The 25,565-nt window shown below is 48.6% G+C and overlaps 3 protein-coding genes and 3 non-coding genes across 6 annotated transcripts; 3 read left to right on the forward strand and 3 right to left on the reverse strand.

Annotated features, from left to right (window-relative positions):
- The first annotated feature begins 3,620 nt into the window (after positions 1-3,620).
- Positions 3,621-3,692, forward strand: TRNAG-UCC (transfer RNA glycine (anticodon UCC)). Its single transcript has one exon. It is a non-coding gene; the product is annotated as a tRNA-Gly (tRNA).
- A 3,686-nt stretch (positions 3,693-7,378) lies between these two features.
- On the forward strand, positions 7,379-7,784 carry LOC102454071 (histone H4). Its single transcript, XM_006128628.5, has one exon. The coding sequence runs from the start codon at positions 7,425-7,427 to the stop codon at positions 7,734-7,736; it is 312 nt and encodes a 103-aa protein (XP_006128690.3). The 5' UTR covers positions 7,379-7,424; the 3' UTR covers positions 7,737-7,784.
- A 6,959-nt stretch (positions 7,785-14,743) lies between these two features.
- LOC142823713 (histone H4) lies at positions 14,744-15,149 on the reverse strand. The gene has a single exon (XM_075914920.2). The coding sequence runs from the start codon at positions 15,103-15,105 to the stop codon at positions 14,794-14,796; it is 312 nt and encodes a 103-aa protein (XP_075771035.1). The 5' UTR covers positions 15,106-15,149; the 3' UTR covers positions 14,744-14,793.
- A 6,701-nt stretch (positions 15,150-21,850) lies between these two features.
- TRNAT-AGU (transfer RNA threonine (anticodon AGU)) lies at positions 21,851-21,924 on the forward strand. Its single transcript has one exon. It is a non-coding gene; the product is annotated as a tRNA-Thr (tRNA).
- Positions 21,925-22,977: 1,053 nt separating this feature from the next.
- On the reverse strand, positions 22,978-23,049 carry TRNAE-CUC (transfer RNA glutamic acid (anticodon CUC)). Its single transcript has one exon. It is a non-coding gene; the product is annotated as a tRNA-Glu (tRNA).
- A 1,093-nt stretch (positions 23,050-24,142) lies between these two features.
- On the reverse strand, positions 24,143-24,658 carry LOC102453606 (histone H3). The gene has a single exon (XM_075914903.2). It carries the CDS (start codon positions 24,600-24,602, stop codon positions 24,192-24,194), a length of 411 nt encoding a protein of 136 aa, XP_075771018.1. The 5' UTR covers positions 24,603-24,658; the 3' UTR covers positions 24,143-24,191.
- Positions 24,659-25,565: the final 907 nt, after the last annotated feature.

A 25,565-nucleotide genomic window follows, 5' to 3' on the forward strand; every position in this document is an offset into this window, starting at 1 on the left:
GGAGCGCGACTCCGAGCTCATCGAGACCCTCTGCCTGTGTGCGTGAGCGAGATCCTTGCAACCGCACCCCGCAGTGGAGAGGCGGCTCTGAAGGCTGGACACCGGTTCCGATTGGTGGAACCGGCTGGGGATGGAGTGGTGGGACGACCAGCGCTGTCTCCACAACTTCTGCATTAGGAAGGAGATGATCGTGGAGCTGCGTGGCTGGTTCGCCTCTGCCCTCCGTCGGCGGGAAACCCAGATGCTCCCCGCCATCTCCCTGGAGGAAGCGGGCCGCCATCGCCGTCTGGAAGCTAACCACACCAGACAGTTACTGGTCCATGGGCAACCAGTTTGGCGTAGGGAAGTCCGCCCCTGATCCGAGCCCGCGCCTGGTGCGTCTGGGGGGGCACTTTTCGGCAGGGACAGTGAAGGAGTCTCACCAACTGGACTGACGTGCAAGAGAGCATGTTGGCCGCTTTGTGCAGAGCTGTGCCACTGGGCAGTTTGCACCACACTGCGCTCACCATAAGCATAACAGTGACCCAAGGAAGGGGATATGAGACCAGAGGGTGGTGCTGCAGGGCCTGACCGTGCTGGCAGGACGGGACTTTGTCAGACAGTTCTATGCCAGCCAGGGGGGTTGGGTGGGAGTCAGTGAAGGAGGAGATGGCAACTTTGTTCCCACAGGCAAGTAAATGCTAAAGAAAACCGACGCTGCCAAGCCCTGTAATGCTGCCAGTTGGGTTTCCATGAGACCACCCAGGCTGGGGAGTCAGATAACAGGTGATTACACCACCGTCTCAAGCAACATCAGAACAGCAACGTTGGGTCAGACCAATGGTTCATCTAGCCCAGTATCCTGTCTGCTGACAGTGGCCAATGCCAGATGCCCTAGATCCTCACATGATTCCCTGTCCTGTCACCCACTTCCAGACAAACAGAGGCTATGGACACCATTCCTACCCATTCTGGATAACAGCCATTCATGGACCTAAAATCCAAGTCTTCACAATATCCTCTGGCAAGGAGTTCCACAGGTTGGTTGTGCACTGAGTGAAGAAAAAAACTTCATTTTGTTTGTTTTAAACCTGCTACCTAGTCATTATTTGGTGACTCCTAGTCCTTATATTGTGGGAATAAGTAAATCACTTTTTCTTATTCACCTTTTTCATGCCAGTCATGATTTTATAGACCTCTATCACATCCCCCTTTAGTCTCCTCTTTTCTAAGCTGAAAATCCAAGTCCCTTTAATCTCTCTTCATATGTGAGACATCTGGTGGAATTCCTGGAGTGGTCGACGCAACGGATCCGATTTGAGCGGGATCACTATGCGAAGGGAAGAGGGTGGCTTTCCTGGACATTTTTGCATCCTGCAGGGAATGGAAACAAAACGGGGAGATGTGGGGAATTAAGAACAATTCCGGGCGGCCACCGTGGAGGCCTACTCCAGGGAGATATTCCGGGGCCCGGACATTGCTCAGCAGGTGCACAAGACATTTCTCTTCTTAGGCAGGGACTGCTCACTAGGGATGTAAAATCCTGTTTAATTGGTGAATTGGGAAGTTTAACTGATTAACCAATTAAGGGGAGACAGGGACAGGACTCCAGCCCAGCTGAGTTGGAGTGCTCCCACCTACCTACCCCCACTGCGGCTGGGCTGGAGTAACTACCAGCACAGCCCCTGCCTGCCCGCCCGGCATCCCCTCCTGCCACAAACAGGCTGGGGCAGCCCCTTGCCCATGGAGGGTGGGGAACTATTCCAGCCCCCTCCTGTTAACTAGAACCGGTAACACCCATTAAGGGCGATACTTACCAGTTAACCTTTCACATCTCCACTGCTCACGGCCGCCGTCAGGAGAGGGTTGGAGAACTTAGTTGGAGCATTAACCAACTAACTGTAACCAGGTGAGAGAAGAGATTTCCTCCTGGCAGACCGGCCCATCTCCCTGGAGGACAGCAGGACCGTGTCCTGGTGTTGCTGGCCATGATAAGAGACCTGACTGACAGCCAAACCTGGAGGCCCATCACTCTCTCAAAGACTGACTGTTAGATCTTGGCCTGGTACTGGAGAGGGGGCTGGGAAGGGTATCAGATTGCTCAGTCTATTGCAACCAATCCAATGCGGGGCTAGGTTGAACTGGAGCAGACTCCAAGTGGTGCTGCGTCAGACTGGCCACCGGGCAGCAGATGTTCCGTGACCCCTCCCAGCCTCCGCTCTAGTACTAGCCAAGATCTTATCACTGGTGTTTAATAGAGCGTTGGGCCGCCACTTTCGGATGTCGGTGAGGTCTCCTGTCTTGGCCAGCAACAGCAGGACAGCGTTGTAGGCTCTGGGACCAAGCCAGACTTAAGTCCATCTGGCTGAGCTTTGTCGCCAGGGTACATCTATATTTTGGAATAATGTCAAGCTGGAGGACTTCTTACTCTGATTTCTGTAACCCTTTTTTCACGAGGAGTAAGGGAAGTCAAAGTCTCTGTCTGACTTTTGCCCTGCAGTGTAGCCAAGCCATATTGGGCGAAGATTTACATGGGTAGCTGAGGCAGGGCAGCAGGGCAAAACTCGAATTAAGTGACGCAACTTTAGCTACGTTAATTGCATCGCTGAAGTCAAAATAGCTTAACTCGGCATTTGGCACTGTCTACACAGCAGGAAGGTGAAGGAAGAACACTGTTCCTCTGGCTCCCCTTACTCCTCATGAAATGAGGGATACATGAGTCGGAGCAAGAAGTCCTGCAGCTCAACATTATTTCGAAACAGCGGCTTGCCGCGTGCACGCATGCTTTGTTACTCCGGAATAATGCTGCCGTGTTCACATACCCTTTGACTGCGGTGGGACAAGACCCAGGGTCAAGCGTCCTTCCGGTGTGCTGGGGATGTAGCCACACAGAGATTCTTATCTCAAATCTATTTCAAAATAGCGTATTATGAAATTCGGCACGTCTACACAGCACCAAATTTCGAAATAACGCACTAGTTTGAGCCATTCCTTATCCCTCGTACAATGAGGTTTACTTGGATGGCTAAATAACATGCCCGTTATTTCAAAAAGTATTTCGAAATGACAGGCGGCTTGTGTAGACACAGGGTCGCTCTGGTATCCTGAAATAGCTGTGTGATGTTTGGGGGCGCCATAGTGGAGCATTTCCAAGGGCCTTGTTTGCAGGGGAATTTTTGACTTTGTGTTGCTATGTACCAGCTTTTAAGAAACACAAACCCAGGCAGGGGAGAACTCTTCCTGTGGCTTGAACCCAGTGGGATGCAAACATGATCTATGGCGGTGTTTCTCAACCTTTTCTTTATAAAGCACCCCTTAAAAAAATTATAACTACTCCCAGTACCTACAGTTTTCAGACACAATTTTTTTCGACAATTGCAACACATTTGTTGTTTTCTACCATTGCAACACATTTGCTGGGTGAGCCATGAACTTTTTCGGTGTAAAAAGTACAAAAATCATGAAACGCTAGAAAACTTAAAACAAATCTGTTTTCTCCAAATTTCAGTTGTATTGACGTCTCCTGCTCCTCCCCCTTCTTTCCTAAGGTTACCACTAATTGAGAAACACTGTTCCATGGGGTACATCAGTCACTGCTTTGGGAATGCTCAAGGAAAGCAAAAGCGAAAGCTATAGCATGTGCGTTGGTGGTATAGTGGTTAGCATAGCTGCCTTCCAAGCAGTTGACCCGGGTTCGATTCCCGGCCAACGCAACAAACTTCTTTTTATAAAATTAGATGTGGAGTCAGTGCAGTCAGACCTGTCCCCTTTTTTTCTAACAAGTAAACAGACACAGAGGGAGGAGAGCAAGGAACTCCCAGCCCCCCCCCAGTGATCCTGCTGCGGAAAGCGAGCCCGGAGCCAGGCAGGCGCCAAACGCCTTACCCTGCATTGCAGTGGGCAGGGTACAGGCATGTATCTGTGACAAAGCAAAAGGACAGGACTGGTTACTGTGCTCTGTGGTGCAGGCGGAAAGGGACTCAGCATGCAACTCTCCTGAAGCAAGAACTGGCCAGCGCCCCTTTGATGTTTCAGCCCATTCAACCAGTGATAGCTTGAATTTGAAACTTACCTTCTTTCAGCATTGCAGGGAAAAAAAATTGACCAGCAATAGGATTCTTCTAAGATGTTGAGCACAAAATTTCTCAGCGAAGCAGAGTGGCGCAGCGGAAGCGTGCTGGGCCCATAACCCAGAGGTCGATGGATCGAAACCATCCTCTGCTATTTTCGTTTCTTTTTCTCTAGGTGTTTGGTAAAAGAATTCAATAGATGGTAGACGAGCCTGGCACAAAGCAAGACAAAGTCAGAAACGGAAAACTCCACTGCAAAGGGCGCAAACTTGAAACAAGCAAGAAAGGCAGAAGCAGGCCTTTTGCCTGCACTTTTGGGGTTGGGATCTAAGAGCAAACAGCCAGGCAACAGAGTAGAAACAGAAATTCCTTTGGGGGGAAAAAAAAAGCACAAAATCACAGTCAGAAATGCCTTTGGAAATGGAAAGCAAGCCAGAAATGCAAACACAAGCAATGCTGCAGTACCAAGCCTTTAACAGGGTTCAAAAAGAGTTAGATAGATTCATGCAGGTTAGGTCCATTGATGGCTATTAGCCAGGCTGGGTAGGAATGGTGGCCATCTCCTCTGTTTCTCAGGAGATGGGTGACGTGAGGATTCCCTCTTGTGTTTCTTCCCTCTGGGGCACCTGCATGAGCCACTGTTGTCAGACAGAGCTCTGGGCTAGATGGACCGTTGGTCTGACCCAATGTGGCTGTTCTGACCTTCTCAAGCCCTCAACACAGAGTCCAATGTCCCTCAGCCACCCTTGCAAATCCCCTCCCCTCCAGGCATCAGAGATGAACTGGATGGACACAAGATCTGTTCTGGGTGCAGCTGCCACGTTTTTTAACCCCCCCCCGCCCCGGCCCCCACACACATTATGGCCAGCCACTTAACAGGTGCAGAAACCTGGTTAGCCACTCCTACGGAGGACTGGCGTGGCTGCTGAAGATGCTCTTGGGAGTGGCTCTGCCAAAGATGACACGATGGCATTGATCAGGTGCAGCGTGTCCCAGGGGATTGGTCCACCAGGTGGTGGCCCCTGCTGAAGGCACCCTTGCTGCAGCTGGGGCCGCCAGTGCCCCGTGACTGGCCCACATTCCTCCACCAACGACCCTACGGCCACCTCTAAACCATCATGCTCGACTAACTAGGCAGCCACCATCAGGTCTCCAGAAGGCCCCACACCCAGCGAGTTAAGAAACAATCTGACAGGATGTGGCCCATCATCTCAACCGGAGCCGGGGGCCTGACACAGTGCCCGTGGGCAACCCGTGCTCTGTACGGACTGGCTGTGCACCGTGGCATGGGTGTGCCTTTGCATGTCCTGATGCTCAAAGGGCAGCCACACCAATGCTTTAAGGGGCCCGTCAGTAAGTTCTGGGGAAAGACGCTCACTTTTAGAGGCCTGGCACTGCAGTCATGGTACTGCTGTCAGCACCCCTGACTGGAGGAGCACTAGAGTCCCTGATTGGGCCAGGTACTGGTAAAGCCAGAAAGAGACCGTGAGGAAGTGGTGGTTTCATTCCCCTTGTCATGTTGCGTTTGATTTCTATTGCCCTGTGGTAACCCTGTGTGTGTGCCTCAGTTTCCCTGAGCACTGCACCAATACTTAGAGGGGGATGGGAATTTTGGTGTACACAAAAACTAGTGCCCTTGGTAACCTGAACACTGGAGGGAAGCTATCAGGTGACACTTTTTGCCCCAGAAGCAGGACAAAGGCCAGAGAAGGGACCTGGCTAAGAGGGGCTGACACAGAGCTGCGGGGATTCAGGCAGCCTGAGATGCAGGAAGAGCGGCAGAGTGTTGGCTCTGGGACCCCCTTCTCCAAGATGGATTTTGTCAGAAGCCTCAAGATGCTTATTGTCTTCTCCCGAAGCACCAGCTGCAGGAGTCAAGAGGATAATGTGATTGCTTCATCCTTCATTCTTAAGGAAAAAGTAGGTTTCTAGCACTCATAGCTCTGGAGGAAGCTTCAAAAGCAGACACACTCCATAGGCACCCTAAAGCCTCAGAAAGCAGAAGGCAAATAATCCCCAAATCTCTCTTGTTTTTAATGTGAGCTTATTCTTTTGAAGCCAATCTCATGATTATTGCTGAACTCCACTCCTGACTTCCAAAGAGAGTGGGACTAGCAATACTCAAGGGCTACATCTACACTGGCATGATTTTCCAAAAATGCTTTTAACGGAAAAATTTTCCGTTAAAAGCATTTTCAGAAAAGCACGGCTAGATTGGCAGGATGCTTTTCCGCAAAAGCACTTTTTGCGGAAAAGCGTCCGTGGCTAATCTAGATGCGGTTTTCTGCAAAAAAGCTCCGATCACCATTTTCGCGATCGGGGCTTTTTTGCAGAAAACAGTCCTGTGCTGTCTACACTGGCCCTTTCGTGCAAAAGTCTTTCGGAAAAAGACTTCTGCCCGAACGGGAGCAGCATAGTATTTCTGCAAGAACACTGACGATCTTACATGAGATTTTCTGTGTTCTTGCAGAAATTCAAGCAGCCAGTGTAGACAGCTGGCAAGTTTTTCTGCAAAATCATCTGATTTTGCAGAAAAACTTGGCAGTCTAGACACAGCCAAGGAATTTTTCCCATGATGGAAACAACAACTGTGCTTTCTCTGGGTGTGTGTGTGTGTGTGTGTGTGTGTGTGTGTGTGTGTGTGTGTGTGTGTGTGTGTGTGTGTGTGTGTGTGTGTGTGTGAAAAAGACACTGTGAGCACAGCTACCTGGCTATAAACATCCATCTCTCATCCCAGAGCCAAGCTTGGCTTTCCCTGATCCCCTGGTAGAAAAGAGAAATACCCACCCCAGGGTACAAGAAGTGCTAAGGCCACACAAACAGTGCATGGTGATAGAAATGTAGCCGTGTTAGTCTGGGGTAGTTGAAGCAAAATGCAGGACAATGTAGCACTTTAAAGATTAACAAGATGGTTTATTAGATGATGAGCTTTCGTGGGCCAGACCCACTTCCTCAGATCAAACAGTGCATGCACATTCATTAAGGATGCAGCAAGCTTAGAGCCATGAGGACTAGGAGCTGCCAAGCCCAGCTGCTAGAAGGCCTGCACCTATTAAGCGCTACCGCCCAACCTTTTGGAGACAAGAAAACTCCCCACCCAGGGTCGACAGTTGCTTTTCTAAAGCAGAATCGAAAATCAGCGCCAAAATCCTCTTTTTCGAATTTAAATTCCAAGGCTGGCTTTGGATTGGCTGGGGCCAGAGGCGCCGCCTCTCTCATTGGTGGGAAGAGAGTGAGCATCACCCGCCAAGTCAGTGGCTCAAAAAAAGTTTCGTTCGCGGTTTTCCCTCTGGTCCGATTTCAGCCTATTTAAAGTCCTTGCTTCTACTACTACGAAACAGACGTATTGGTTTGTGAAGAAAACAGTTTGTTGTCATGTCTGGTCGCGGTAAAGGCGGGAAGGGGCTAGGGAAAGGAGGCGCCAAACGGCATCGCAAGGTTCTCCGGGATAACATCCAGGGTATCACCAAGCCCGCTATCCGCCGCCTGGCTCGCCGCGGCGGTGTCAAGCGTATCTCCGGCTTGATCTACGAGGAGACCCGCGGGGTGTTGAAAGTTTTCCTGGAGAACGTGATCCGCGACGCGGTGACTTACACTGAGCACGCCAAGCGCAAGACTGTGACGGCCATGGATGTGGTGTACGCCCTGAAACGCCAGGGCCGCACCCTTTACGGATTCGGAGGCTAATTCTGAAAGACGCATTTCTTTAACCCAAAGGCTCTTTTAAGGGCCACCCACCTTTGCACGGAAAGAGCTTGTTACGCTGTGATGGGGGGGGGGAATAGCTTAACTACATGCTACGGACAAGGGTGCCAGGTGTAGCAAGGGGTTTATAGATAGTCTTGTGGACTGATGCTCAAAGCAGTGGTGTGAGCTTTCATAGGCAAAACCCGCGGTTCATCAGGCTTTTATAAACATTCTCCCCCACGTTATCTTAAGTATATAAAGACAGAAAAATGTCTAGTCTCTAGGGTACTACTAGATTATTTTAAAAGTTTTTTTTAAGTGTTTCAAAGCTCCAGGGAGTAGCAGGGTTAGTCTTATAAATGCTACTAGACTATTTATTGTCTTTTAAGTTTATCTAAATGTTAGCTTAAAGTGCTGCAAGACTAACAAAACATGTAGATGATATTGAGCTTTTGTGGCCAAAACCCACTTTGTCAGGTGACTTGATTACTAAGAGTCCAGATCCAAGAATAAATAAAATACAAAACACTTTAGACAATTGTTCTAAAATTACACCAAAAGATTAAAAGTAATAAAAAATGCACCAAAAAGTCAGTTTTAAGCTAGCAATGTAGGAGAAAGATTGGATGGCTTTCTCCTATGTTGCTAGCTTAAAAGTTTATTTTTGACTTTTTGGTGCACTTTTTTATCACTTTTATTCTTTTAGTATGCTTTTAGAAAGATTCAATTTATATATCTTATTTTTATCTTTTGGTCTTAAATCTAGTGTTTCAACTAACAAAACCTGCATGATTCATTGATATGGTTATGTATTTTGAGCTAGACTGTTTTACAAAATGTTTTTTGCAGTAGGTATCTGTTAAAATCAGCTGTTGTGTTTCAGGAAAGGATAAAGGAATTGAGGTGATCACTCAATTGTTTTGCTGGTTAAAGGGAGGAAGGCAGTAATTCTCCTAAGGCATCTTTGATACACATTGTAGCACTTTAAAGACTAACAAGATAGCTTAATAGGTGATGAGCTTTTTGTGGGCCAGACCCACTTCCTCAGATCTAAAGAAATGGGTCTGGCCCACGGAAGCTCATCCCCTATTAAACCATCTTGTTAGTTTTCCTTTTGTTTTAGCAAGATCAGACTATGTAGCACTTTAGAAACTAACTCGGCTACCTCTCTATTACTATTTGACAAACATTGTTGTCCATTAATTTGTTTGGATCGATTTTATCGATTTTGACGCCTTCCAGAGAATGGACTCAACTGAGCTCAACGAATGGTTGAGCTGGTGCAAAGTATTTCTTGTGGCTGGCAGGGTGTCCCGTGCCAGTCCCTGCATCCCTTGGCCTGCCTGCATAGGGAGACTTCCCTCTCCTCCCCCTGCTTGTGGGCAAGCAGCAGCCCCCTCGTGGGGCCTGTTTGGGGGCCTGCTTGGCTTGCCCACAGTGGTGCTTGCAGGGGGCACATGGGGAGCTGGGGGAGGGGATGTATGCTCCTACTCCCCTGCGGTCTCCCATTCCCCTGTGATTTCTGCCACCACAGCTGCCATTGGCTGCCTACTTGTGACTTTCGGTAACCGGGTTTGGTTCTTTAAAGAATTTGAAACCACAGACAGAGGAATACTTCTTTTTAGGGTCAAACAAAGATTTTTATTTTTTCTATTTACTTTATAATTAATTTTTCATTTAAATCAATTCACTATTTTTGATTCTTTTAGGACAATATAATATACAAAGAAAGTAGAAAAACAGTACAATTAAAAAAAAACCAAGAAATATCTTCTCTTAGAAATATTACCCTCCTGATTTACCTTTAAACAATTTATGGAGTTAACAAATATATAATACTCACGTTAAGAAAGTTGGAAGCATTGCTTACATTCAGGAGATATTCTTTTTTGTTTTTCCTTTTTCTGGGGATTTTTTGTTGCAACTTACGACCGGTGTTGTTCCCCTTTCGGAGCTTATGTGTGGCAGCGAGATTCAGCGCCGGGGAGGGAGCTCTGGTTGATCAGACCTAGCTTTTAGGATTCGCAACCGGTTCGCTCTTGGTCTGTTCCATCCAACCTTATATGCCCTGTTTCATTATTTTGGTACTCCTTCACTCACCTGACAATTGCTGAGGTTAGATTTTTGTTCTCATCCGCCCTTATAAAAACTTTCATCTGCTCCATTTGGGGTAATCAGCACTTTGTTGCATACTGCTGCCTGAGCTAGTTACTTCCCTAAAAGCAGGGTTATTGTTGGTCAACCAATCAAATTTTGTTTTTATTTTCCATCTCCTGTCTCTCACAATACTGCCTTTCCTTTACACTTACAATTAAACTGGTGCTCATTTGACATTCTGGGTAGGCCTCAATACCTTCCTTTCACAGTGACATGCGGTTGTCCCATGTAGCAGTGCTGGGCTCAGTTTCCTTTCCTTTAATGGGACCGAGGTGGCAGAGCATGCCTGCTGTCAGCCACAGTGGCGGTGCCTTCCGGCACGTGGAGCCACGTCACGCTGCGCTGAGCCAGGCTGTGTCGGCATGTGCACAGGAGCAAGAGAGAGAGTTGAAAATCCCATGACAGCCTGACAAGAACGGTGACCGTTTAATAGAAAGATTGTCTAATTACAATAATGAGGGAAGGAGAAAAAAAAGACAGTGAATAAATTGTTCAAGTTGTTCCAAGAGGCTGATAAGAACAATTGTTACCTCCGCTGTTTGGTAGGAGAAGTCGTTAGGATGTGGAAGGGAGTGTGGGAGCCAGCCCATAGTCTCAGATTGGAATGAACAGAGGAGTTCTCTCTGTTCCTTCCAATCTGAGACTAACTCCACTACACCAGCTTTTGTGGGCCCATCCCACTTGAGATGAATGCACCATCTACATGTTTTGTTACTCTCTCAGGTACTACAAGGCTGTTTAAGCGTTTCCAGACTAACTTGGTACCCCCTGAAGCTCTTAACATGGGAACACAATCAGAGCACTCCGAATTCTGTGCATTCACACCGGACAAGAGCAGAAGAGCCTCCCGATTTGTGCAACCGAATAAATAAAACACAGCACCCACCTTGCATGCAATACATATTCAGCAACATCCGTTTTGGGAAAGGAGCTCTCATGGTGTTGGCATGATGGATACCCGGTGTCTGACAAGACTCCACTGAATTAATATTCAAACTCCAGATTGCTACAGCTTGGGATCTTGGTGCAGCCACTCGCCTGCCAGATATATCAGAGATGGGGGGGAAGGAAGGCTTCTGGGTTTTAAAAGCGCTGGGCTCCTGAAAACACCCAGCCATGTGTTTTGTGACGCCTATCTGCCCATGCTCAGGGATAAAATCCGTGCTCCAAATTTAAAGTTAGAAGCTGGCTGGTCGGCTGTCATGCTATGCTTTGTGTTGGATGGAGGGATGGGGAAAAACATTTACAGGCTTCCTGCCTAAGTTTCTGGCTAGTCTGATCACAACCTAGTTAAGGCCTCCTAACTTGCTGCTGTGGAAAGACTTCTAGTGATCATAAGAAAGGCCAGACAGGATCTGACCAAAGGGGTCTCTACCCCAGTGTCCTGTCGGCCGACAGTGGCCCATGCCAGGTGCCCCAGAGGGAGTGAACAGAGCAGGGAATCATCATATGATCCCTCCCCTTTCGCCCATACCCAGCCTCTGACAAAGAGAGGCCTGGAACACCCGGCCTGCCCATCCTGGTGGACAAGTATTGATGGCCCTAACCTCCATGAATTTATCGGGGCTATGTCTACACTCGCGGTTTCTTGCGCAAGTATGGCCGTTCTTGCTCAAGAATCCGCAGCGCATCCACACTGCCCGCCCACTCGCTCTTGCGCAAGGAAATTTACAGTACGGCGTGGTAAGAGAGGGCTTCTCGTGCAAGAGCTACACTCTTTTTTAGCAGGAGCTCTTGTGCAAGAGGGCAGTGTGGCTGCTCGGCAGGGATTTCTTGCGCAAGAAAGCACTATGGCTAAAATGGCCACCGAAGCTTTCTTGTGCAAGAGGGCATCCATACTAAATAGGCGTTCTGGTGCAAAAGCACAGCTCGCACATGGCAGTGTGGACTTTTTCTTGCACAAGGGCTCTTGTGCAAGATATTCTTGCGCAAGAAGCCGCCAGTGTAGACATAGCCCTGGTATTTTATTCTTCTAGTACTGTGATGTCTGCTTGTGGGAAGGGTGAAAAGGGGTTGGGGGAAAGGAGGTGCTAAGCGGCACCGTAAGGTCCTGAGGCACCCTAAGGTTTAGGGGCTGATTCTCCCAATACCTATATGAAGAAATTATTCAACCTGAAGGCCAACCCCTCCTACACATAAAGATCTGGTTTTGCTGTGTAAAGTTACAGGGGTGTTAATATATATGTTGGATTAAGTAAAATATTAACATACATATTTGTCTTTTCAACAAAAAAGACAGGAAACAAAGGGTAGGAATAAATGGCCAGTTTTCAGAGTGGAGAGAGGTAACTAGTGGAGTCCCCCAAAGGTCACTCCTGGGACCCATCCGATTCAACCTATTTATAAATGATCTTGAGAAAGGGATAAACAGTGAGGTGGTAAAATTTGCAGATGATACTAAACCACTCAAGATAGTTAAGACCGAAGCAGGCCATGAAGAGCTTCACAAAGATCTCACCAAACTAAGTGATTGGGCAACAAAATGGTAAATGAAATTGAATGTTGATGAATGTAAAGTAATACACACTGGATTCCCAACTCTACATGCAATATGATGGGGACTAATTTAGCTTATAACTACTCAAAGAGATCTTGGAGACAATTTTCTTCCACTATTTGATCTGGGGAAGTGGGTCTGGCCCACGAAAGCTCATCACCTAATAAACCATCTTGTTAGTCTTTAAAGTGCTACATAGTCCTGTATTTAAAAAGACTAGGACTTTCCAGCTTAGAAAAGAGGAGACTAAGGAGGGATATGATAAAGGTCTATAAAATCATAACTGGTGTGGAAAAAAATGAATAAGGAAAAGTTATTTACTTATTTCCACAATATAAGAACTAAGAGTCACCAAATGAAATGAACAGGCAGCAGGTTTAAAACAAACAAAAGGAAGTTTTTTTCTTCACTCTGTCCACAGTCAACCTGTGGAACTCCTTGCCAGAGGATGTAGTGAAAGCCAGGATTTTAACAGGGTTCAAAAAAGAGCTAGATAGATTCATACAGGTTAGGTCCATGAATGGCTATCAGCCAGGATGGGTAGGAATAGTGTCCCTAGCCTCTGTTTGTCTGGAGGTGAGTGACAGGGGAGGGATCATAAGAGGATTCCCTGTTGCAATCCCTCCCTCTGGGGCATGGGCCACTGTTGGCAGACAAGACACTGGGCTTGATGGACCTTTTGTCTGACCCAGTATGGCCATTCTTATGTTCTTAATAATGATGCAATATTAATCAAATACTGTTGGGCTACATCTAGATGGGCATGATTTTTCACAAATGCTTTTAACGGAAAAGTTTTTCCGTTAAAAGCATTTGCGGAAAAGAGCATCTAGATTGGCACGGACGCTTTTCGCAAAAGCACTTTCTGCGGAAAAGCGTCCGTGCCAATCTAGACGCAGTTTTGCACAAGAAAGCCCCGATCGCCATTTTCACCATCGGGGCTTTTTTGCGCAAAACAGTTTTGCCCGAATGGGAGCAGTATAGTATTTCCGCAAAAAGCACTGATTTCTTACAGGAGGAAGTCAGTGCTTTTGCGGAAATTCAAGTGGCCAGTGTAGGCAGCTAGCAAGTTTTTGCACAAAAGCAGCCGCTTTTGCAGAAAAGCTTGCCAGTCTAGACGCAGCTTTGCAGTAATATTGTTCTAGGTGTAAACAAAATACTTGTGTTAATATGGACCTATATTCATTTCTTTTTAAAGAAAGGGAAAGTTGAAGAACTATTTGTATAATACACTTAGAATTCATCTTTAGATAATTTTATCTATGCAAATGATGGCCACTGCCTTACTTGGGAAAGTGACTGTTCAACCAGACTCCTAGTACAAGCACAGTGGTTAGGAAGGGCTACATCACTTGTGCCCAGACTGCACCTGTAGGCAAACAGACCATCTCCACAGCTAGTGCAGGATGGGTGGGCAAGGGAAAAAAGGGAGGTGTAGCTTTGTAAATTAAAAAATGTATAACACACAGAGGGAGGTTGAGCCAGACATAGGAGACAGAGTTATTGAGTGTCTGGGTACACGGAAAAACTACCACAAAAGACACTTAAAAGGTCAATTAATATCAGTTTTGATTGGTCACAAACAAGTGATACCTAAATGAGGTTGGGAAACTGCTGTCTCAAGTTGGCAGGATGCAAACAAGTCAATTGCCAAGCTGGGATCAAGTGCAAAAAAAGCCTTTACAGACTGATTACACAGCTGAGATGCAAGGAAATCTGATCACAAGTGTGAGGGACCAGAAGAAACAACCTGAGGGATTTAAAGTTGAAATCCTCCTACAAGTTTACTGAAGGAAGCAGATTATAAGTTACCATTTCCTGGGTGATTTTTTTTTAGCCTGTTAGCATTTCAATTTACAGTCACTACTAGGTTTCTATTAAATACTAGATTTACCCTTCCCAGCAAAACGGGTCTCCTGAATGCCGCCTTGTTACAAAATGGCGCCAAAAACTTCCAAAGGCACAATGGCTTTAGAAAAAAGCTTTCCTCCAAATTACAAGGTATGTGAATTCAACAATTTACCACTGGGATTAGTTTCACAAGAATTTCACAACAGAGTTACTGCCTTAGCACCTGGAAATGTTTATTTTAAGGAAAAAACAAGGAATTGAAATCCTTTGTTCTTGGTAGCATAGATACTGACGAGTCTAATTAGTTAACATTATAAATTGTAAATATATGCGGTAGCATTAAAGACTAGAAAAAGAACCATTCAAGTTAGTTATGTTTAGAACTTTTCTTCCCTTCCCCGGGAAACAACCGAAATATAACAGCAGCAGCTTGAAAAGCCAGCACACTGCAATTTAACACAGATGCCGGTATGGAGCAAGCCCAGCTCTCTTCGTGCAGAAGGAAGTGGCCCTTAAAAGGACCTTTGTGTTTTTAAGGCGTAAACTGCAGATTTAGCCTCCGAATCCGTAGAGGGTGCGGCCCTGGCGTTTCAGGGCGTACACCACGTCCATGGCCGTCACAGTCTTGCGCTTGGCGTGCTCGGTGTAAGTCACCGCGTCGCGGATCACGTTCTCCAGGAAAACCTTCAACACCCCGCGGGTCTCTTCGTAGATCAAGCCGGAGATACGCTTGACGCCCCCGCGGCGAGCTAGGCGGCGGATGGCAGGCTTGGTGATACCCTGGATGTTATCTCGTAGGACCTTACGGTGCCGCTTGGCACCTCCTTTTCCCAATCCCTTCCCGCCTTTGCCGCGACCAGACATCTCGTAAGAAGCGCACAAAAAGTACCTAGAAAGCCATTCCGCACTGCGAAAACAAGAGTTTATATAGTGTGCTGTCCGACCGGAGTGAGAACTGAGAAGCAAGAGGCGGGGCGCCATATCGCTCCCTGTTGGTAGCCGAGCCCCGGAGAGTGGCGTTAACACTCGCTCACCAATGAGGCGCCTGGAGTGCTTCTTCCCCGACCAATCACTAATCAGCAGTTAAATTCAAATGCAGAGAGAGTTGTCCACGCACCAGAAAACAGTCTTGCAATGCTGGGCTTTAAGGATGGGATCAGGGACCAAAAAAAAAAAAAAAAAAGAAGAATTAGGAGGCCAAATATATTTCTCACACACTCAAAATGCCTGTAGGACAAGTCTTCTCAAACGGGGGGGCATAAATCCTCAGGGTGTCATGAGCTGTCAGTCTCCTCCCCAAGCCCTGTTTTGTTTCCAGGATTTGTCATAATGCTAAATATTGTAAAAGTAAAACTTAAAAAACAACAAATCTAGTAGCACCTTAAAAAAGTCACCTGAAGAAGTGGGTTGTGCCCACGGAAGCTCATGATCCTGTCTCCATGTTTTGTTAGTCTTTAAGGTGCTACCAGACTGCTTGTGGTTTGTAAAGTTGTTCTTGTTACAGACTAACTCGGCTCCCCCTCTGAAGACTGTAAAAGTAGTTTTAATTTATAAGAGGGAATGCACTCAGGGGCTTGCTGTGTGGAAAGGGTCACCAATGCAAAAGCATAAGAGCCACTGCTGGGAACCCCCTCGCCCAGAATGAAATGAACCACGTGGGTAGGCAGCAGACTAAGAGGACACAGAACACGTTTTGTCTAGTGAGAGTGCTGAAAACTGCTGAACCAAATTGTAAACAGGGCATGCGTTTTTAAAAACCTTTCACGCCACCGGGTGTGGGAACACTCCTCGTTCCAGGGCCTATGCAAAAAAAGATGTTTTCTGCAGCTGGGAGCAGAGCATACAGTTCCCCCGTGCAAAAAAATACAAATTAAAAAAGCAGGGTGGGGAGAGGAGTTTGCGATGAAGCCAGTAGTGCACCCAGCTCTCTGCTTGTACACTATCTTATCACCCTACTACTTCCCCTGGGTTGTTTATCTTCTGTGCTTTGATTCATAGACGGTTCATAGAATCCCAGAAGTGGAAGGAACCTCGAGAGATCGTCAAGTGGAAGGAACCTCGAGAGGTCGTCAAGGCCAGGCTGCTGAGACCAAGCTCCATCTAGATCATCCCTGACAGGAGTTTGTTTAACCCACCCTTAAAAATCCCCCAGGATGGAGATTCTCAGACTCCCTAGGAAAGTTTTTTGAGTGCTTAGCCTCCCAGGGTGAGCAGGAAGTTCTTCCTGGCCTGATAGACCTAAAACCCCTTTGTTGCAACTGAAGCCATGGACTTCAATTGCAGCCAAGTCAGTCTAAGCTGGACATCAGGGAAAACTTCTTTAATGAATATCCAGAACACAGACCTGGCATTCATGGGGGGAAAATGCCAGGTAACCCGGAAGCAGACTGCTTCACATACCCTGAGCTTTGGGTGTTCCCACAAACCACCGAAAACATGGTATGCCCTCCAAAAACACGGGGCCCGGATGGGTGTGTGGACTGTTCTGCTTGCATAGGGAAACAGCACCCGCTGGTGCTGCACAAGCCATTTGGCAACAAGCAGCCCAGCTGTCAAGAAGCGTTTCTCCATTTCTGCTCGCCTGGGACCTGGTCAAGGGGAGGGAATGGCTGAATGGTCTCACCACTAGTCCGGTGGCTAAGGGAAGGAGAGACGCACAGAAAGCAAAACAGTATCCGCTGTGACCGGAAGGGTGGACTCGCCTTACAGACGGATGGGCATGTACGAAGAGGCGATGCTCACAAAAGGAAGTGGATTGAAACAAGAAGTCCTTGTGGGGGGAAGAATCAAGCCCCAAAGGGACAACCTCGAGGTCCAAGTCTTGCATGGACGTGCCAGCTGCCCAGTGGCCCTTCCCAGCCATCTGCTGTGGTCCCCTCCAGGCCTTCAAGTTTATGATTCTGTGCTGGGCCAATGAGTGCATTTCCGGGTACTGGTTCCCATGTGGCTCCCATCCAGATGGAAAACCAGTCTTCCAACCCAGATCAGTGAGTCATGAGGCATCCGCCAGGGCAGGACTCAAGTAGTCAGAGGCCTCGTGGCGTTTTTTATTCCATTCCGTATAACTCCTGTTGGCTTTTCCCTTTAGCTGCTCACCTAGGGCACATCTATGGCTAAGTCTATACTACAGATATTTTTTTCTGAAGAGTCTTTTCTGAAATTTGGCCCGTCTACACTAGGCCAAATTTCGGAAAAAAACCCTCTTCCGGAAGACCCCTTCTTCCTCATGGAATGAGGAAGACAGGGCTTCCGAAAGAGTGTGTTTTCCCTCCCGAAAAAAAAAAAAAAGCAGAAGAGCAAATGGGTTCCCTGGACATGGCAGAGTTTTTCCGGGATACCTCTGGTATCCCAGAAAACCACCGCAGTGTAGACATGCCCTATACTACGGGCTACAGCTGAGTTAAGCCACACAACCTCAGCTACGTTAATTGCATAGCTGAAGTCGAAGGAGCGTAACTCGGTTTTAGGCACCATCTACACAGCTGGAAGTCGAAGGAAGAGCGGTCTTCCATCCACTTCTCTTACGCCTCATGAAATGAGGGTTACAGGAATTGGAATAATAAGCCCGTTATTTTGAAATTAATTCGAAACAACGGGCTTGCTGTGTAGATGCGCACTCTGTTATTTCGAAACCAGCGTGCTGTGTAGACGTAGCCATCATAGGGTGTGGAGGGAAGTCGTGAAACTTTTTAGAAATCGCCCTCGGTTGAGATTTGTTGGTTCTGCAGTTGGGAAGAGGAAGCGGGAAACTCCTGACTGGTTTCCTGGCCTAGTAAACTTAATTCTTCAGTCACAGCCTGAAACTCTGGCTCTTGAGTGGAGCTTCCCAGGAATGGGAGGAGGGGGGAAAGTTGGCGGGGGAGGGGAGGGGAGACCCTAAGTCACTGGAGAAAAGGGGGAGAGCTGAGTGTATAAAAAGGGGAAGGAAGAGGTCAGCATCTGGCAGTCTGTGACAAAGTGGGGATTTTACTCACCTTTGTTATGTTGCACGTGAGTTCTACTTGCCTATGGTAACCACGAGTGTGCGTGCCTCAGTTTCCCTGGGCACTGGAGCAATGATTAGATGATGATGGGAATTTTGGGTGTGACAGGCCTTGTGCACATACACAATGGCCAATGTCCTTCCTTGCTTGAGTCGGGGAGGGTTGGCAACCAGGTGACATCTTTTGCCCAGAGACGCACAAAGGCTGGAGGAGGAGCCTGGGTGGGGGCCTGGGATCAAAATCCGGGAGTGGGTCAATCTGGGTAGGCTGGAGGGTGTAGGGAGGGGGTCAGGGGTCAGTCTGGGTGAGCTGGGAGGTGTAGGGAGGGGGTCAGTCTGGGTGAGCTGGAGTCAGTCTGGGGGGCTGAAGGTGCAGGAAGCGGGGACAGGGCCCTGGATCTGGGCCCTTCTCTCCAAGTTAAGCTGTCTCGGCTGCTTCTGGCCCCTGTGCTGACCAGTCTGTTCTATACTGTGTCCCTGTCGCCCCAGACCCTCCTGGTCTCCTGAATCCCCTCTGGCTGCGGACGGTGGGGTGCAGGGCCCGGGGACCCCTCCTCCTCGGTGACACAACCCCAAGGTCGGGGCATTTTGAGTGGGGGGAGGCACATGGCAAGTAAGGCCCCGTCCGAATTTGGAAGCAGCGAGAACCACCAGGCTGGCAAGGGAAGCAGGACTCAGCCCCACAGGGCAGGAGCCAACACTGAAGGGGTAAGTGCAGGGTTAGGGTTAAGTTCCCTTTTGCTGTTGTCACAGTGGACACGTTTTATAATCTAGCCCCATGTACGCATGTGAAGACTGTGTCGGGGACTCGAACCCAGCCGGCTTCAGTTCGTTGACTCACCGCAAAGCGACAAGGCCACACCAGCAAGGGCCAATCACAAAGCTCTTTAGTGAAGAGTGCACACGACAATAGAAAGCGGCCCGTCTCCACCGAGAACTAGCCCCCAATTTCTATAACAAGTGGGGTTATATAGACAGTTCCATCGCGTCATAGACTATTCACTTAAGCACCCCCCCCCCTTGTTAGTTAGAATCTTCTAGCATGGGTGCATACCTTGCCAGCTATACAAGGTGGCCTTGATACATTAGCAACTTTCTTATTAAGACAGAAAGCAAGTACCAGACAACGAGGAGACAGGGAGTTTTCTTATCAGTTTCTTAAGCAAGCTGTTCAGCTCAGCAAGCACAAAAATGCAGCTGTTCGCTTATCGCCTGCCTTTGCTCAACTCGTGTCTCAAATTTTGTTCAGGGACTACCCAGAACCCTTTGCTGGACTCTTCGCGGTCTGTCTTAGCATAACCTCCCTAGGCCCAATTTTTTGTGGCCTATCAACCATATGACTGCAACACATTGTGCTGCTTGTCATAGCTCTTTGGCTCGGTCGGCATCAGGTGCAGTAGTAGCTGCTGCTCTCTACCAGCCATCTGAAGGTAAAAGAAGGAGGCGAGGTATAGACAGGGTCTGGACAGAAGAAGATTTCAGGATCCATTCGAAACCATCTGGTGGTCCAGGTTTGTCTCATGGTCCTGTCTACTGACTACCCCAACCTAGCCTCTCCCTGACAGGCGTCTGTCCAACCTGCTCTTAAATATCTCCAGTGATGGAGACTCTACAACCTCCCTCCGTAATTTCTTCCAGTGTTTAACCCCCTAGACAGGCAGGAAGTTTTTTCTAATGTCCAACCTCAACCTCCCTCGCTGTAGTTCAAGCCCACGGCTTCTTGTCCTAACCTCAGAGGCCAAGGAAAACAATTTTTCTCCCTCTTCTTTAGAGCACCCTTTTAGATACTTGAAAACTGCTGTCATGTCCCCCCCTTGGTGGTCTCTTTTCCAGACTAAACAAAAACATTTTTTCCTCTCTCTCTTCCTGGGTGATTCCACAGCAGAAAACACCTGCTGTAACAATCGTTCCTCATCAGTAGGGCCCTACTGTCACCGAGTGTGTGTGTGTGGGGGGGTCACCAGGCCCTGCACCGCCACCCACAGCCAGATGGGGCTTTCAACCAGCAGGTAGAACAGAAGGTTTAGTGGGTCACAGGGACACCGCATAGCACAGACTTGTTGTTACAGGAGCCAGGAACAGTCAGTACAGTCCAACTTGGGGGTAAAGAGGGGCCCAGAGCCTGGACTCGAGGCTCCAGCGGGGCCCCCGAAGCCAGCTCGACTCCCTTCACCAGCCAAAATATAACTCACGTTCCCAGCCACTGACCCTAGTCCTCCAGGCAGCCATGCCCCCTCTTCTGTCCTGCATCCTGGGTCCAAGGTGTGATCTCTATCACTGGTTGCATTTTCCCCTAGGACCAGGTGATAGGAGGCCTGGGCCATTCCTTAGATGCCTTCCCTCAGGAGTCCTCCTCCAAAGATCTCATCCCCCACTGACACTGCACGCACACACACACACACACACACACACACACACAGTTGCATTTTCCCCTAGGACCAGGTGATAGGAGGCCTGGGTCATTCCTTAGGTGCCTTCCCTCAGGAGTCCTCCTCCAAAGATCTCATCCCCCACTGACACTGCACGCACACACACACACACACACACACACACACACACACACACACACACACACACACACACACACACACAGTTACTATAGACCAACACAGGACAGTACAACACAACAAAGCAACCAGAGTGAATACAGTCCCCACTTCGGTCACACCTACGCAGTTCATGGCTGATGAAAAACATGTCACGGACCATGACAGCTGCTCGCTGTTGTGACCTCTGGTCTGTTGTGTACTTTTACCCTACTAGACAGATGTCTTGGGAGAGACCAGCATTTCTCAAACTGAAAGTCCTGACCGAAAAGAGGGTCCCAGGAGGGGTCACAAGATTATTGTGTGACAGGAGTTGCCGTATCGCCACACTAACTTCTACGCAGCCTTCCGAGCTGGGTGGCTAGAGAGCAGTGTCTTTTATTCTGGTGCTCAGCTCGGAAGACAGGGTCATGCCAGGAGCGGAGCAGAGGTAAGGGTGGGGAATAATCTTGTAATTCCCCTCACCCCCTTTTTGGTCAGCACTGTCACAGATACACTGTGAAATCTCAGCCAGAAATATCAGAGCTCATGAAATGTGCTATTTAAAAAAAAAAAAAAATCCAGTGACCATGAAATTGAGCAAAAGGGACCCGACATCCTTTTTTCCAGGCCTATCTCTGCCTCTGTCAGGGTGGGTGTGCGGATTTGTTAAGATGCTTTCCAAGAATATCTGGAGATGGACAGACAAGACGGTACCGGGGGCTGTTTAAAATGCAGCATCCAGTGGCCAGGGCCGGGTTCCTCGAATACTAAGGCCCCCCCCCCCCCCGGTTAAAATGGGGTCTCCCCCTGCTTTGGGGGTGAACAGTTTGAGACTTGCTGGGGTAGAGAATAAGGAAGGCATCCTGGAGTCAGAGCTGATTGGGATTGTGGGTCCTTCTTTCGCAGTGGCTGATTTTGGGCTGCTCTGTGCCAAGCTGTTTTCGTTTGGATTTTTGGGTATGTTGCCTGATCTACACCAAGCGGATTTCCTCAGCCCATGAAGCTCTGTGGGAAGGCTCATGCATTTGCACAAAGACGCCAATGAGGAAATGGAAAGACGTGGAGTTATAGAAAAAAAATGCGATTGCTTTCGCAAGCCGGCGCCGTGGCTTAGTTGGTTAAAGCGCCTGTCTAGTAAACAGGAGATCCTGGGTTCGAATCCCAGCGGTGCCTTTTCATGCCCGGTATTAAGGGGGTCCACTGATCTCGGCTCGCTCTCATTTTAAGGGTCAGTTCCCTTTTTGCCCCCCTTCCAAACGCTGCTGGCCAAAGCGGACTGCAAAAGCAGCGGGTGGGAGGGGGTGGCCAAGGGGATCACAGCTTGTTGTGTTTGCAACACTGACCAATTCAGGGGTCCCAACACTCTTTTCTCAGATCAGTCCCCTCTCCCACAGTCCCTAAAACTGCCTTCTTCTGTGTCCAGCTTTGTGTTCAGAGCCCCGCCTTTTCATTTCTTGCTTGTGTTTCATTTCCACTGGTGTTTCTGGAAAAGGAAAAGTTATTTAATTATGCCCACAATATTAGAACTAAGGGTCACCAAATGAAATGAATAGGCAGCAAGTTTAAAACAAACTACCATAGCACAGTCAACCTGTGGAACTCCTTGCCAGAGGATGCGGTGAAGGCTAGAACTTTAAAAGGTTCAAGATAAGAGCTAGATAGCTTCATGCAGTTTAGGTTCATCAATGGCTGGATGGGTAGGAATGGTGTCCCTAACCTCTGTCTGGAATTGAATGGCAGGAGAGGGAGTATGTGAGGACTCCCTGTTGTGTTCCCTCCCTCTGGGGCATCAGGTATTGGCCACTGTCGGCAGACAGGATACTGGGCTAGCTGGACCTTTGGTCTGACCTATTCTGGCTTCTCTTATGTTGTGTCCTTGTTTTGAGCTTGTGCTGCTTTGCAGAGATTGTTTTCCCTGCCATCCGATCTTTCAATAAACATGAACACAAACACAGCTCGGGCCCAGTTCTAGTTGCCTGGTAAGGATGCACTCAAACACATGGATATGGATAAACGAATGGCTAATTTGCCTCTGAACAGAGGTGGAGAGATGGTTTTGTTTGCTGATACTTTTTTCCTTCAGAAAGGTCTGGTGCAATGATCGTGGAGTGAGTTTTTCACAACATGCCCCAGGTATAAATTATGTAAAAAAAACCCCGTTTGATACAATTGATTTTTAAAAAGCAACATTCCCAAATAGAATTGATTTTAAAAAAGGGAAAAACCTTCCCTGACCGGGAATCGAACCCGGGCCGCGGCGGTGAGAGCGCCGAATCCTAACCACTAGACCACCAGGGAGGATATAGAAAACACCTCTCTACACGTTTCTATACAACACTGCTAGCATCAAGCGCCCATACAACCTATCCCTCATCCACCCGTCCATCTTATACAAACTCCCATCCCGCCTTTTCTCTTTCCCCAGCCCGGCTTTAGCCCTTCGCACTCGGAAGTAGCAGAGAAAACTCTGCATTTGAGAAAGTGGTTTGTACCAACGAAAGCCTAGCCTCAAATAAAAGAGAAAACCCAGCCTTCAGGTTTCCTCTTTTGCTGGTGCTGGGGTGAGTTCAGGGAAACAAAACAAAAAATCCGAACCCATCACTTCAGAGAATGGGAGTCTGCAAACTGGCCGGAGAGAGATGCTGGCAGAGGGGGCAGGAAGTGACCTGTTCTAAGGGGTGAGAACTAGATTTGTTTAGAGGCCTCTGTATAAACCTCCAGGGTGTTTGAGAGAAGCGGCACCCGCGGAGGTGGGGGAGAAGAGGCGGCCTGGAAAGATCTGACTTCAGTTCGCTGGGTTTCAGTTCATGCTTCCTCCCCTCACCCTCCGATTCCTAGCCCAGTCCTTTAAACGTTAACCTACAATCAAGGCGATACGAAGAAAACGCTGCATTATTCAACAAAAAACACCCCTCCAAATATTAGAGAAGAGAGCAACGCCGAGCCGGGAAACCGCTCAAACCCACCCAGCAGTCAAAGTCGGTTTCAAAAGAGGCTGCACAAAAAATTAATAAAATAAACCTAGAACACGGGCAATAAATGGGACGGATTCCCCGCCTCCTAAGGAACTGGTCTCCTGATCACTCACAGCAGAGGCTGCTATTTTTTCTAATCACTGTCTCTAGAATTGCCCCTTTCCCTGAATTCCCCCTCCCCGTGTTCACACTAGTATCTTAGAAGCTACATTTCATTAGAGGGGAGGAGGGAAAGATCAAAATTTGAAGTTTGTATTAAGAAGCTCTTCTCCTCTGCCTTGAAGAGACTTAAGATGGCTGACTTTGCACTGCGGGGCGAGCGATTTCAGCCATTTGTAGGACTTCGCGCGAGCTGATCTTGCTTCATGTTTTCTACAATAAGTTTAATGAATTTCATCTCTTTCGCGTGGGCATGTGGTGGCTCTTAGAAGAGCCTTTTGGGGTGTGGTAGGAAGCGTGGGGAATCTAAGCTCTCTCCCCGCGGATGCGGCGCGCCAGCTGGATGTCTTTGGGCATGATGGTCACTCGCTTGGCGTGGATGGCGCACAGGTTGGTGTCCTCGAAGAGCCCCACCAGGTAGGCCTCGCTGGCCTCCTGCAGGGCCATGACGGCCGAACTCTGGAAGCGCAGGTCGGTTTTGAAGTCCTGAGCGATCTCCCGCACCAGGCGCTGGAAGGGCAACTTGCGGATCAGCAGCTCGGTAGATTTCTGGTAGCGGCGGATTTCTCGCAGGGCCACGGTACCGGGGCGATAGCGATGCGGCTTCTTCACTCCACCGGTAGCAGGGGCGCTTTTCCGAGCCGCCTTAGTGGCAAGCTGCTTACGGGGCGCTTTACCGCCGGTGGATTTACGAGCTGTCTGCTTGGTACGAGCCATCTCCGCTGCAGCGCACCGGTGAACACCTCTAGGAAGTCAAGCGCACAGTAGAGGCTTCGGCGTTGCGGCGCGCAATTTATAGCTTGATCCTGGCTCCTCATTGGCTAGCAACTGCACTGCGACCGTTAAGGCGTTTAAATATCCCGGGCTAAACAACGATTGGCGATAGAGGGCTCCTCCCACTCCTCAAAGCGCGGGAGCTCTGGCGTTCTAGCGCTTCTCGGCTTTGCAAGCGGGAGGGGGGAAGTGGTCTCTAGGGTGACAGAAGAGCTCAGGGCGCGGATTGGCTGGAACTTTAAACACGACCCCTCCTTCCAAAGTAGAGGATATCAGCGGGCTAGACAGCAGTCTCCTCCGATTGGCTGGCGGGGACCAGTATTTGAATTTCCCGGGCTTGATGAGGATTGGCTGGAGATTTGGCGCCCATGTGTGTTTGGCCCACGCATGCCCGTCACCCTATCCGAGACTCCCTGGCGGAGCTAGGTGGCAGGCGGGTCCCTGCTTTCTGCCGCTAAATACGGGGGTGGGGGAGTAGGAGGCAAGAAGGGGGGAGGCCAATGGACGTGCACAGGGGACCCCTTTGCATATACATAGATTCAGCAAGTGAAACCCGATGTGGGTCACGCCTGAAAAATGTTTCTAACAGTTAAACCGGGGGGAGGCGTCCTTCCTCTCCCATCCTTCGCACAAAAAAGCGCCGCAAGTCATTTGGCCAGGGTTGGATTTTTATGTATGCCTCTTGATTAAACGCACTCCTCGCCCCTCAGGCTCTATCCCATGTACACACACGTAAAAAGGAGTGAATTCGATTTCTGGCTGTTGAGTGGGGAGGGGAGCAGGGGAAAGAGAAACCTTGTGGATTTCCCTGAATATCTTCCCGCTTGAAGAGTTTCCTTTTCTCTCCCCCGGGGCTGAACACCGGATGTTTCACTAGAGACAGGACTGCTAAAGAGCGAGAAACGT

The sequence above is a fragment of the Pelodiscus sinensis genome, chromosome 18 (genome assembly GCF_052426305.1).
Source record: "Pelodiscus sinensis isolate ZL-2025 chromosome 18, ASM5242630v1, whole genome shotgun sequence".
Taxonomy (NCBI): Eukaryota; Metazoa; Chordata; order Testudines; family Trionychidae; genus Pelodiscus; species Pelodiscus sinensis.